Genomic DNA, 14,739 nt, shown 5'->3' with positions numbered 1-14,739 from the left:
TCAGTCCCTTGTGGTCCAGGATCCTAGCATACGCTGCATCTCTCTTCTCTTTGATCACTGTGAGGTCAAAGCTTTGCTCGTGCTGGTTAGTTTCAGGGTTGTACATTGCGACCCTTTGAGACTCCTCGCCAATCTCTGCCGGGATAATAGCCTCTGTTCCGTACACTAGGCAGAAAGGAGTCTCGCCCGTAGCAGGCCGCGGTGTCGTCCGATAAGCCCATAGTACTCCAGGCAGCTCATCAACCCACGATCATTTATTTTCCAGCCGTGTTTTCAAGTGCTGCAGGATTGCTCTGTTAGTTACCTCCGTTTGCCCATTGGCTTACGGGTTCGCGACTGCTGTGAAATGCTGCGCAATCTTGAGCTCCTTGCACCATTCTGTGATTTTTCTTCCTTGAAATTGAGTACTATTGTCAGAGATTAGAATCCTTGGCAAACCAAACCTGCAGATGATGTTTTTCCAGATGAAGTTGATAACTTCTTTTTCAGATATTTTGGCGACAGCCTCTGCTTCGACCCACTTGGTGAAGTATTCCACTGCTACGATGATGAATTTCTTTTGAGCCTGTGCCGGGGGGAAGGGTCCGACAATGTCAATCCCCCACTGGTCGAATGGGCAGGCTATCTTGATCGGCTCTATCGGGGTCGCAGGTTGGTGTATCAGGGACGCGTATTTCTGGCAGCTTTCGCACTTCTTCACCAGCTCTTTGGAATCTTTTGCTAACGTGGGCTAGTAGAATCCCTGTAGAATTATCTTCTGAGCCAACGACCTCGCACCTGAGTGATTACCACAGCTTCCCTCATGGATTTCACGCATCACATATAAAGCTCTTTCTTCGTCTAGGAATTTTAGGAGGGGCCCATCCACTGTTCATTTGTAAAGCTGACCTGATAGCATGGTGAATCGGGTGGCTCAGAACTTGACTCTTTTTGCAGCAATGGGATCGGCAGGCAGGGTGCCGTCCTCGAGGTACTTGACAATTTCATCTTTCCATGACTCAGCTTCAGCGACCATCTGTACCTCTGCTCTGTTAGCGAGAATTGATCGCTCACGGACCAAGGCTATGATCTTGCAATCTCTGATTTCGTCTATCGCAACTCCAAATTTTGATAAGGCGTCTGCCTTGTCGTTTTCTGTTCTAGGAACCTGCAAAATTGAGCATTTGTCAAATTTATCCATCTATTGTTTTACAATCTCTTTGTAAGACATTATCGTTTTTTCCCTTGTCTCATAAGTCCCTTCAATTTGTAGGGCGATCAACTGGGAATCTGTGAAAACCTCTAAATCTTTTGCTCCAGCCTCGTGTGCGAGCTCTGGTCCGAGTATGAGTGCCTCGTACTCCGCCTCGTTATTGGTCACTAGAAAACATAGGCGAGCTGCTACCTCGATCTCGACTCCCTTTGGCCCCTGAATCAGTATACCTTCTCCTCCATTATTAGCGTTCGAAGCACCATCCACGTGTAGCATCCATTTCAAGATCTGCTCTTCGGCGACCGGAGGTGATTTGGGATCGCTAGAGAGCTCCATCACGAAGTCTGCCAAAACTTGTGCCTTCTGCGCGATCCTAAGCTGATAATCTACATCATGCTGTCCCAATTCTACTGCCCATTTGATCAGCCTGCCTGAGGCTTCGGGTCGTGACATCACATGTTTGAGGGGATGGTTCGTTAATATCACCTTATGCGACTGAAAGTATGGTCGTAACTTTCGAGTGGTGATAACCAATGCGAGTGCCAACTTTTCTATCTCTGTGTACCTCAATTCCGCGCCTTGGAGCATCTTACTTACGTAGTAAATCGGATTCTGCTGGCCTCCTTCTTCTCTCACCAGCACAGAGCTAACAGCATTCTCAGATACGCCTAGGTATAGGAACAGTGTCTCTCCGTCTTTCGGATTTGCGAGCAAAGGGGGCTTCGTCAGGTACTCTCTCAGTTCTTGTAACGCCTTTTTCGCATTCTTCGCCCCATTCGAAGTTCTTGGGTTTCCGCAGGACCTTGAAGAAAAGAAGGCTCCTGTCTGCCGATTGCGAGATGAACCCACTTAGCGAGGCGATCTTTCCTGTCAGTTTTTGCACTTCCTTGATCGTGGTTGGTGATCGCAAGTTTATGATAGCTTGGATCTTCTCTGGATTAGCTTCGATCCCCCGCTCGCTGACCATATATCCCAAAAATTTTCCTCTGCCTACTCCAAAGGTGCATTTGTCTGGGTTCAGTTTCATTCCATAGGACCTCATGATACCGAACGCCTGCGCGAGATCTGCGAGGTGGTCCTGCGACCTCTTGCTTTTGACGAGCATGTCATCGACATAAACCTCCATTATCTTTCCGAGCAGGTCGCCGAACATCTTGCTCACCAACCGCTGGTATGTTGCTCCTGCATTCTTCAAACCGAAAGGCGTCATATTATAACAATAAATCCCCTTTTCAGTAATTAAAGAGATCTTATCTCTGTCCTCTTCCGCCATATAGATCTGGTGATACCCTTGGTAGGCGTCCATCATTGAGAACATTTCGAACCCGGCTGTGGAATCCACCATGATGTCGATTCTGGGCAATGGGTACGGGTCCTTCGGGCAGGCCTTGTTCAAGTCTGTAAAGTCCACACACATCCGCCATTTCCTGAAGGATTTGGAAGCAAGCACGACGTTAGAAAGCCAATCAGTGTATTGAATTTCTGATACGTACCCGGCTTTAAGCAGTTTGTCCACCTCTTTCCGTATGATCTCATTTTTGTCGCTCCCGAACGACCTCTTTTTCTGCTGTACTGGTCGCACGGTCGGATCTACGTTTAACCTATGTACGATCACCTTGGGGTTGATGCCTGTGAAGTCAGACGGGCTCCAAGCGAACACGTCCATGTTCTCCCTTAACAAACTGATCATGGCCATCTCTTTTTCTTTCATGCTCGCTCCTATCCTGGTAGTTTTGTCCGGCTCATCAGGCGAGAGCTGCACAACATTGTACTCATTGCTGGGCTTCAATAGGTTGTAGCATTTATGAGCCTCCTTCTGATCGCATGTGACCTCTCCAATCTCACGCTCCGTGGGGAATTTTACCTTTATGTGGTAAGTGGAGATGACAGCCCTGAACAAATTCAAACTGGGTCTGCCCAAAATCACATTGTACGCGAACGGGGTGTCCACTACCAAAAATTTCACCATCGTAGTTTTCCGTTTCGGCTCGTCTCCCATGGACACCGGTAGTTCGACCATCCCTAAGGACGCTACTTCGCTTCCCCCGAAACCGACTAGTGGGGTTTTCACTAGCTCTAACCGAATGTTCTCTAAGCCCATCTTATCGATTACACTCTTGAAGATGATGTCCGCAGAACTTCCACTGTCCACCAGGACTTTGTGAACCGTGAAATTTGCAATATCCAATTTGATGATCATCGGATCGTTCATCTCCCCACTTTCTTCGGGCTTGTCTGAGCTGTTGAAAGAAATTGCCTCTTCCTCCTCGACCTTCAGCACAAACTCCCTTCCTCTGCTCGAGCTCAGGGTTCTAGCACATCATTTCCTGTCCCTGTTCGAATTTCCCGAGCTGGAACCTCCTGCGATAGTGTAGATCACCCCTTTTTGTCGGCGCATTATTTCCGGTGGGTTGGACTTGGGTCGTCCTCGCAGATCCGGGATTTCGATCTCGGCTCCTCGACCTACTTCTCCTTGTCTCGTCCTTACTGATTTTGCAACTCGGGGGGACATGATTACGGAAGTATCCTTGCCTCACCAACCTCTCAATTTCATCCTTGAGCTGAAAGCACTCCTCCGTATTGTGTCCCCTCTCACGGTGGAACCTGCAATATTTGTTAGAAAACTTCTTGGAGGGGGTATACCTGGTGTGCCTCGGCCATTTGAGAACATCAGCATTCTCGACCATCATTAATGCCTTCTCCCGTGACATAGGCAATGGGGTGTAGTTATAGTATTTGGGCTGATACTTCGGCTCCTTGGGTTTGTCCTGCTTTGGCTTGCTCCCTCCCCCTTCCCTTGCATCGTTCGATCATTTGAACAGTTGCTCGCGTTCCCTTCGCTCGTAATCTTTCATTGCATTCATCTCTTCCTCGTCTATGTACTTTTGAGCTAGGGCCATTAGTTGTTCAGCATCGCCTGGCGGGTCGCGCGCGAGCGCGGATGCGAAGGGGCCTTTTTTCAATCCATGGATCAAGATACTGACCATCATTTCAATGCACAAATCCTGGATCTCTATCATCTCGTTGTTGAATCTACCCACGAAACTCTTCAACATCTCCTCCTCCCTCTGTCGTATAGTGAAGAGATGGGTGGCCAATCTCTTCTGCTTCCTCCGGCTCGTGAAAAGGAAAGAGAACTTCTGGATGAGCTGTTCGTGCGAGTCAATGCTTCCTTGGGGCAAATTGGTAAACCACTCTTGTACTTTCCCCGTCAGCATAGTAGCGAATAGTTTGGCCATTATAGGACCTGGCTGTCTGTACAAATTCATCACCATATAGAAGGCTGCCACGTGTTCGTAGGGATCTTTCGTTCCATCGTATCTTGATAAATCGGGTACTCTAAACCCCGGTTCCACAACTTGAACCAGAATATCATTGTTAAAAGGGGATTTCTTATTATGCGCGACTATCTCCCCTCGTTTTTTCAGCTCATCGATTTGCTTGTTCAGACTTTCTATCTATTTTCCCACGCTTTCCACTTCTGCTCGCGATATCACGGGCTCTCTTCTCTTTGTCCTGGCATGACTATTGGACCCTGCGTCTGACGAGACCGGTTTCTTAGTTCTGCGCTCCGGCTCGCCATGCACCCGTGACTCTCTTTGAGGTTCGGTGTTCTCAATCCACTGTCTCCTCGCGGTGTCTTTGGCCACTGGGGTAGCGGTTCTTCTCTCATATTCCATAATGGCATTCCGACTTGCTTCTTCTATCATTCTTTGTAGCTCCTCTTTCGTTATCTAGATGGTCGTTCCTCCTTTCCTTGGTGTCTCTTCTTCCCCGTCGTTCCTTCTCGATGAACCTTTTGTGATGGTAATTCTCAGACGTTCCCACAGACGTCGCCAACTGATTCAGGTCAAATTCGGCGATCTCGAGAAACGATCTCAACGTAGATGGCTAACTCTTTCAAGATCAGATTTTGGGTTCCCTGAGAATAAGACAAGAAAATGAGTTCGTCGGGCACGTCCCCGACAATGACCCTCCGATGCTCAAGTTAGGTTGATCGAGAGAAAAGTGTGCGATCACAAGGTTCGATCTCAATAAATACAGAACAGTTACCTGTAATGACGGCTTTTTGGGTCTATATATAGGGTTCAGCAGGGTAGCGCTGACCAGCCACGTGGTCTCATCCTACTGGCCCGCGTCTATGATCAGACGGCTATAATTATCCGGGTCTTCGAGGGCATACGGATCCAGGTCGGGTCCTTGCGACCCGCCTGATGGAAGAGACGCGAATTCTTGCTTAAATGACTATAATGCCCTTAATGAAGGGCATTCTTGGCATTTTCCTTGTATCTCCTCTTAATCACACATCAAGTAAATTTTTTGTTCTCATAGAAGAGGAAGACTTGGGTCTAGTGGTGCTTGCAGGGTTGTGGCACTCAGAGATTAATAATTGAGGATTTCATATGGTTGGGTGGATTCTATCTCACAAGCCCTGTAATGCTAAAGCTCTACAATCTATCTTGAAAGCAGCTTTCAATCCGGCCAAAGGAATGCAGATGTCCTTTATTGAGAATGATAGAGTTCTCATAAAATTCTTGTTCGAATAGGTGACCAAAAAGCCAATTGGATTGGAGATTTTAGGAACCATTTACCAATCTTTATAAATGTGATATTATCTTGATTAATTTAGTAAGCATCCATCTGTGGCACCATATGTTTGTTGTGCTTACTATTTACGTTGAACGGTGTTTTAACGTCACAACAAATGTGCATTGGATGTCAGCTATAAAGCAAATTTTGAGGATTGATCTGAAACATTCCAAGTCGAGGACCTCGAGATTGGGCATCGAGTGTATAAAAGAGACTTGCACTAAGGGGCAAAATGCATAAAACCCCCCTGTGTTTTAAAAAGTATGCAAAAAGTACCTCCCTGTTTTCAGAATAGGCTAAAACCCCTCTCATGTTTTGTTTTAGTCAGCAAAAAACCCCCATTCTGTTAGCAACTAACGGGAAGTGGAGAAGACGCGCGTCTGCTGCATTTGGTAGCCTTTTTCTGCGACTTAGGTTGATATTTAATGATTTTTTGGACCAAAATACCCCTCTATGGGTCTATATAACACACAAAGGGGTTTTTGCTTGTTTTGTGTATTCTTTTTTTCATTTCTCACCTTAAAAAATAAATTAAATTTTGGCATATTAAATTTAAATTAAATTATATTTAAATTCAAATAATTTTGTAATTGTTAATTATTAAATCTAACTATTATTTTTAATTAATTAAAATATATATTTAATTACAATAATTATTATTATAATTATTATTAATTAGCCAAAATATTTAATTATTATAATTATCTAAAATATTCTTAATTTACTAAAATATATTTTAACTAATATAATTAAAATTAATTAAAAAATTAAAAAAAAAAGAAAGAAAATTTGGTATTTCGCCCACTTTCGCCGGAAACTTCGAAACAATTTTCCGACGCCGTCCGGACGAATTTCCGATGCCCAATGGTATCATTAGAATCCTCTCTTCAAGACGATCATTTCCATACCTTCAATTTGAGTTTTCGTCGATCATAGAGAGTGGGCTCAAGCAACGATCGCCGAACGTATTTTTCGTCGATTCGTCTCCGTCCGATCGAATCTCGGTCTCAAACTAGCACCATCAAACTCGTCTCTTTAAGACGATTCTAACGAGACCAGCCTCACTCAATTTGGTAAAGAATTTATGGAGATATGATGATTTAATCGAAATCTCGTCGCCGACGACGAGATGTGGTGGGGGAAGCCGGGGTAAAGGGGGTGGGGATGGGGGGGCAGCGGGGGGGAGGGGGTGGGTGGGATAGTTAGTTATTTTTTTTTAATATATAATAATAATATATTTTAAAATTTTAAATTATTTATATATAATATAAATTAAATAATATGTTGAATCTAGACCTTTTATTTTTTCAAAATCTAACGGTTGAGATTAATTGATTAGATCTAACGATCAATATTTGATCAAAAAAATCCAACGGTCATTAGAATAAGAAATAATATATATTAAGTAAGGGTATAACGGTCATTTTCTAAAAAATTAACACCGTTAGTTGGATTTAACGGAGAGGGGGCGATTGAGCTGAGTTTACAAAACACATGGGAGCTTTTAGCCTATTCTGAAAACAGAGAGGTGCTTTTTGCAAACTTTTTAAAACACAGGGGGGTTATATGCATTTTGTCCTTGCACTAAGTATTGCATTTATTGGATGAGTGTCGTGTTTCATCGGTGATAGATATTGGATGTCTATACAATTTTAGTGGATTAGTTTACAAGGTTGTTAACTCATTAAACTAACTCGTGGGAATCGTCATATGGAAGCATTAAAGGCTTGATCGGTATGAATTGAATTCTCGGCTCCGATAATATAGGAATAGTCCTTGGATTTGAGGAATCATGGCAGTCGCGTGCATATAATGGCTATATTTTGGATCTGATGAGAGATGACTCTATCTTCGATGTGGTTGTTATAAGCTTTGTCCAGTGTAATCGGAGTATGTAGTGAGGACGGTGGATTTCAAGAAGAATCCGTCCCCTATTAGTATATGATGTATATATCTCGTATGTGCTCTGAGATGGTTTAGACTCTCTAAGTCTATGGCATAGCGATTGATCAAATAGAACATGATTTCTTTTGTCGATCAATAGAGTAAACGTATCTCAAGTATTCAACATAGTTGCCTGGTCCAGGATGGGAACTGACGCCTAATTCCATGCCCTAAACTAATGCGAGGAGATGGTCGATGGAAAGACGAGACCTATATGGAACTCAAGCGCCTAAATGCTCACTCCAACATTCACCTAGTCACTAGTATCATGGACTGTTGCTAGACGACCACCCATGGTGACTAGCATTTTTTATTAATGGTTAATTAAAAATAATTAATTAAATTAGATTTAATTAATTATTAATGTTGGAGACAATGCCCAAGTCTAGTTGAGGGTGAACCTAAAGAGTCACACACAAATCACTATGAAATTGTTGGAATTAATTTAGAATTAATTCAAGAAAAAACGAATTAATTTAATTAGATTAAATTAATTCAAGAAAAATATATAGATAATTGAATCATTTATTTAATAATCCATTTGATGGATGGCTCATGAATTAACTAATTGGATTGATTAATTTTTGGGATTAATATCTTTAAATTAATTGGATTGATTTATTAGGTTTGGACTAATTAATTGATTGGCTCAATTAATTAGTGTCTGGACTTAGATTTATTTAATTGGATTAAATGAATCTTTGAATTTCGTAGGGCTAAAATTAATTTAATTAATTATTACCCAATGGACTTTGGTTGGGCTTGATATAATTTGATTAAATCAAACCGGTGCATACTTGAAGTGCAATCCCAACGTTGGAGCAAGTTAAAGAGTTGAAACTCCTCACCATGATGAACATGATGAGGTGGTTATCTCATCATGGTTGAAGGTTATATGCATGTGTATGTAAAGATTGTCCTAAGGCAAATTTGGTAATTATTGAATTTTGAATTCAATTGTATGACAAAATCATACACATATCCAACATAACCTATGACATGACCCATGAATTTTGTGCTCCTTTTCTCACTCAAAATATTTTTCTTTTGTTTTATATTGAATTTGATTTAACTTAGAATATAAAATAATCCAAAAGCACTAATCAATAGTGTTTGTTTGGAGTTTTTTTTTTTTTTTTTGTTCTTTGTTTTATCTAGCAATATAAAAAAAACTATATCTATTTCATAGTGTGGTGTGGACAAATTAGAGGGGTTCTAATTTGGATCCTAAACTAAACGAAAGAGGAACGGAAAGGGAAACAATGCATGTTGCTTCTCATCTAAAAAAATAAAAGGTAAAGTTTCATTTTACATTTCTGTGCTTTTTGTTTCATCCTCTAGCCACATGTCTAGCATGCTTATACATTTATTATTACGCTTTTGACAAATCACGAACGTCATAAAATTTCAAAGGGAACACCCCTTCAAATCTTTTTATTTTTTTTTATTTCTCATAAAATACTTCCATACCATTGACAGAGAGCGGGTGTTTGAAAATGGCCCCTGGGCTTTTGAAACTAACTTGATTGTGCTCTCAGAAGTTGCTGAGGACGAGAACCCAGCTGATGTGGACCTCAGCTGGTGTAATTTCCATGTTCGGATACATGGGCTCCCCATTGGAAAGATGACTAAGGAAGTGGCAAATTTTATTGGGTGTAAAAACGGCAAGCTAAAGGAATTTGATCAACATAATGGGCCGGAATCATGAGGTTCTTTTATGCGATTATGAGTGGCACTTGATTTTTCGGAACCTCTATCTCACGCTCTTGAAACAAGAACAATTCTTGGGGACGAGCATCTTGTGACGTTCGCTTATGTTAGACTTCCAAATTTCTGTTATTTGTGTGGGAGACTTGGCCACATCTCTAAGTGGTGTGAGACTTGTTCTCATGATGGCTTTGTTGACCCCGGTGAGGAATTTTCCTTAGGACCATGGCTGAGGCTGGTTATTGGCCCTACTTCAAGAAACCGAGTTCATCAGTGCAGGAATGGTTATCCCCAGATACAGGATTGTAGACCTCGTCGCAAAGCTTGATCCCCCTTCGAATCACCCTCGCTCGCACAAGGTACTAGAGGTACAACCATTTTTTTGAGACTTTCGTAACATTTCTCAATCTATAGCTACTCATCCAATCTCCCCTCAATTTTCATCCCTTGCTCATAATGATTCCACAGAAGCCATCCAAGCTCCCCCTAATTTCACAGAAACTCAACCCACCACATCAACACTGAACCTTAACAAGATAATTTCCCCCCACCCACGACACTCACCAAGCCCAACTTGAACTTAAGCTCTCCATTGACCAAAGCCTACATGGTATTCCGACACCCTCAATTAAAGCTCCCCAACTTCAGACAATAAACCAGCCCCCTACCAGCTTCATATCCTCGCCCCTAACCTCTAACGTCATTAGGCATACGTCCACAAAGACCCCTTAACTCACCAAAACCCTATCTTTGCTGAAAACTTACTGCAATATCCAGGCTCAATTACTAAACAGAAACAAAAGTACACCATAAAAATCCGCCCCACCTGATTCCTGTCTCAACACCAACCCATATCCCCTGTCAAAGCAGAAAATGGCTAGGGAAATTGAGTCTACTACTGATTCCTCTCATCAGAACAAAGTTAGCAGAATCAACAGAGTTTTCAGAGACATTACCAATCAAATGGTGGAGGCTGCCTCGCAACCTTGCCGACCGCAATGAATCTTCTCATTTGGAACTATCAAAGGTTGGGAAACCCCTTGACAGTTAAAGGTCTTGGAGATTTCCTCATAGACAAAAAACCCACCTTGATTTTTCAGGTGGAGATCAAGTGTTTCAAGCCAAATTGAGGCATTGAAAAGAAAGTTTGATTTATTAAGTCGTAATGTGGATCCTAAGGGTAGAAGTGGTGGGTTAGCATTATTTTGGCAAAAATCTATTGAGGTTCAACTGCAGTCATTTTCCAAGTATCACATTGACTTATCTGTTCGACTCAATGAATTAGAGGAGTGGTGGAGATTTTCAGGTATCTATCGGGAATAAAATACGGGAAAGAAGGGAAAATACTTAGCAACTCCTTCATCAACTTCATCGGCAATCAATACGTCCTTGGTTGTATGCTGAAGACCATAATGAAATACTTGAACATTCTAAAAAAGATGGTGGCCCTTCAAGAGTAGAGTGGCTAATCTGAAATTTCAGAAGTTGTCTGACAGAATGTGAACTTCATGACTTGGGTTTCCATGGGCAATTCTTCACTTGGTGCAATCAATAGCAGGCCCCACATGCAGTCCGAGAAAGGTTAGATCGAGCATGCGACGCTTAACTTAGTCCCAGTTGTTCCCCAAGGCAAGAACACATCATTTATCGACCCCTACTCAGATCATTCTTCGATTCTAATTCTTCTCGAACAATTCGCAAAAAATACTTTCATTTTGAAGCCGCGTGGCTCCAAGAAAATGAATGTGAAGCTATTGTCACAGAGGCTTAGATATCTCTGGTTAATCACACTCATCTTCTACCTTAAGGAACAAAATCTCAGAGGTCAGATCTACACATTCGAGGTAAGGGTGGTTGTTTGGTAGGGAAGCTAAGAGAGGATTCAAACGTTAGAACGCTCCATCTTATTTATCAAAAAAGGAGAGATGAAGGAAAGAGAGCTGAAATTGAAGGAGAAGCTAACCAAACTTATCACCCAGGAGGAGGTCTTTTGGAAACAACGCAGTAAGGATTTGTGACTCAAGTCTGGGGGTCGCAACTCTAGTTTCTTTCATGAAAAGCGATTCATAGACTGTTGGAATGGATAATCAAAAGCTAATTGGATTGGTTGTTTTCCAGTCGCCAACTTTATCAAATAATATTAAATTGATGAATACGGTAAGAATACATCAAGTCGGCAGTAGTGTCGTTGTGGTTACCACTAATACTGAATGGGATTTTAGTGTCACAATGAAATGCCCAAAGACCGAAAGTTAAACCCGTGGAGTTAGGCTATGCTTAAGTTTGGCAGCCATGAATCTAACTTTTGAGGAACGGTCTGAAACATTCCAAGTTGAGGAACTCGAGACAGGGTATCGAGGATCTTATAGGGACTTGCACTAATTATTGCAGCCATGTTTCGACGGCAGGATACATAGGTTGTCAGTATAGTTTCAGTGAGTTAGTTGGTAAGGTAGTCAGCTGATTGAACTGACTCGTGGGAATCATTATATGGAAGACTTCTAAGACTTGGTCGGTATGACTCGAATTCTCGATAGTACGAGATTAGTCCTCGGACTTGAGAAATCATGATAGTAACGTGCATATGAAGACTGTATCTTGGATATGACGAGCGGTGGCTGTGTCGTGAGGCATGGTCATCATAAGCCTTATCCAGTTCAGTCGGAGTAAGCAACACTTCCAAGAGAGGATATGTCCCTTGTTAGTATACGATAGAGAGTTCTCCTATGCGCTTTGAGATGGTTTAAACTCTATAAGCCTTTGGCCAAAGCAATTGGTCGATCGAGGATAGGTTTCCTAGACTGAAGCAGTAGAGGAGTATTAAGCATAGTTGCCTAGTTAAGGATGGAACCGACGTCCAATTCCATGCTCTAGACTAAGGCTGGGAAACGATTGATAGTATGACCGTACTCGTATGGATTCGGAGCCTAAATGTTCACACCAACATTCACCTAGTCTCTAGTGCCATGCACAGTTGCTAGACGGTGGGATAATTGAAAATAATTAATTAAATTAAATTAAATTAACTGTGTTAGTCACACGCGCCCGAGTCTAATTGAGGGTAAACCTAAAGGGTCACACACAAATAATTGTGGAAGTGATGGAATTAATTTAGAATTAATTCTGGAAGAAACAAATTAATTAAATTAAATTAAATTAATTCTTAAATTACATTAAATTAATTCATGGAGAAAAAAAAAATAAATGATGGGATCATTTATTTGGGATAATCTATTGGGATGGATAGCCCAAGAATTTAATTGTCTGGATTAATTAAATTTTGGGCATATCATTTTAAATTAATTAGATTAATTTAAAAATACTTGAGCTAATTAATTTATGGATTGGATTCATTAATTAATGGACGTGGGTTTAAATTAATTAGTTGGACTACCTAATTGTTTGGGCTTGATTAATAAATTAGATTTATTAATTGAGTATATTTGGGCTTGTGTATATTCAATTAGATTAAATATTCATATGGATTTTCTACTGGGTATTTGTTTAATTGGATTAAATAATAGACTCAATAGTTTTTGGCTTAACTAATTTGCTGGACAAACTAACTCAATCCAAATATACTAGAGCCCCCTAGCCACAATAAAAAAATTAGTGGCCAAATCGTCTCTTAGAGAGACCACTCTACCACATGCCTTAGTTCTTGGGAAAGAGGCTTGCGATTTGAGGATAAGGGAAATTAGTTGCTGAATATATGTGGAATTGGATTCTACACAAATATTACAACTATTCTTCTCTAATCAAATAGAATGACACACGGTTGAATGTGTTGGATAGTGCGTGCATCTTACAAAATCTCTCCCCCCTGTGTTTTCACAAGAAAAATATGAAAACTCATCTTCTCCATTTAATTTTGTGCTCTCTTTGAATTGGATTCAAGTTGAGAATGAGGGAAATCCAGATACACTAATTAATAGTGTGATCCAAAGCTTATTTTCTTTTATCGGATCTAATCCTTTCTAACAAGAGGGCTAGATCCATCTTCCAACGGTGTGGTATGAACTAGCTTTAGAGAAGTTCTACACTTGAACCATCTAAGTGAATGGATTCGAAAAGGAGAGGAGCCAACGCTTGTAGCCGCAAGAGAAAAACGACAAGGGTAAATCGTTTTACATTTGTGCTTCTTGTGTTTTTTTCTTTTTTTTTTTTGTGTGTGATTCTTGTCCTTTATTTTTATTGTACACCGAACGCCAGAAAAAAGATCAAGGGTACACCCCTTGATCAGGACTTAATTATTTGCTTTAATTGTAATTATTCAATTTTTTGCGCTTCCACTGCGCTTCCCGGTTGATCCACTCCCGTCATAGACATCATATTAATTCGATTCGCCGGCTGCGAAGATCTGATGGGTCTTGGGCTGAAACAAAGTAGGAGATGCAACAGTGTATCATCAAGTATTCTCAGAACTTGTTTGCATCCAATAGACCACATCCAATTGATATCTAGCGAGGAATTGAGCATCCCTCAGTCGTGGTGGACGAGGATATGGCAGCTGACCTCCAACGACCCTTCACAGAGGAAGAGGTATCGCAAGTTCTTTTTTGTATGTCCCCCTTGAAATCCCCAGGCCCCGATGGTTTGCCACTGTTGTTCTTTCAAAAATTTTGGCATCTCGTGAAAATTGATGTTGTTGATTATGTTCTCAAGCTACTTAATGACCATATCCTTCCTAATGGAATGAAATGAAACAAATATTGTGTTGATCTCAAAGATTAAACATCCTGAAATACTTGCACAATTTTGTCCAATTACTCTTCCCAATGTCGTGTATGAGATTGCCTCTAAATCAATTGCTAACTGACTGAAACCTTGCCTTGATAGAATTATTTCCCGTCTCAGTTGGCTTTTGTCCTCGGGCCTCTTATTATCGATAATGTCTTTCTTGCTTTTGAACTTAATCACTTTTTGAATACTCAGTTGAAAGGTGACTAGCATTTTATGAATCTTAAACTAGACATCAACAAAGCCTATGATCGAGTCTAATGGTTGTTTCTGAAGAGGGTGTTGGGCAAACTTGATTTTTCTACATCATTTATTGATCTTATTATGATTTGTATTTTTTATGTTTATTACTCGTTCATCTAGAGTTGCACACAGTTCAGCTCTATTATCCCTTAGAGTTGCCTCCTACAGGGGGATCCCCTCTCCCCTTATCTTTTCATTTTGTGTACAGAATCTTTTAACTTGCTTTTTCAACAAGCTGAGGTAAGTGGGGTTGTTCTGGGAGTTTCTGTCTATAGAGGGGCCCCGATGATCTCTCATTTTTTGTTCGCAGATGATACAATGAT

General features: G+C 41.2%; 1 protein-coding gene and 1 long non-coding RNA gene across 2 annotated transcripts; both read right to left on the bottom strand.

Annotated features, from left to right (window-relative positions):
• Positions 1-4,002: 4,002 nt before the first annotated feature.
• LOC148788384 (uncharacterized) lies at positions 4,003-4,431 on the bottom strand. Its single transcript, XM_088880044.1, has one exon. It carries the CDS (start codon positions 4,429-4,431, stop codon positions 4,003-4,005), a length of 429 nt encoding a protein of 142 aa, XP_088736170.1.
• Positions 4,432-8,995: 4,564 nt separating this feature from the next.
• Positions 8,996-12,365, bottom strand: LOC148788383 (uncharacterized). The gene is made up of 2 exons (XR_016065198.1): positions 10,390-12,365; positions 8,996-10,291 (listed from the first exon to the last, which is right to left on the bottom strand). It is a non-coding gene; the product is annotated as an uncharacterized LOC148788383 (long non-coding RNA).
• Between the last annotated feature and the right edge of the window lie 2,374 nt (positions 12,366-14,739).

This window comes from Sesamum indicum, linkage group LG4 (genome assembly GCF_026168435.1).
Source record: "Sesamum indicum cultivar Baizhima isolate 11 linkage group LG4, ASM2616843v1, whole genome shotgun sequence".
NCBI lineage: Eukaryota > Viridiplantae > Streptophyta > Magnoliopsida > Lamiales > Pedaliaceae > Sesamum > Sesamum indicum.
The sequence above is the reverse complement of the archived record's forward strand: the minus strand, read 5'-3'. Positions and strand labels throughout refer to the sequence as shown.

Bases quoted from the DNA above. Each gene is read 5' to 3' on its own strand.
- LOC148788384 (XM_088880044.1), bottom strand. From the start codon at position 4,431: ATGGCCAAACTATTCGCTACTATGCTGACGGGGAAAGTACAAGAGTGG.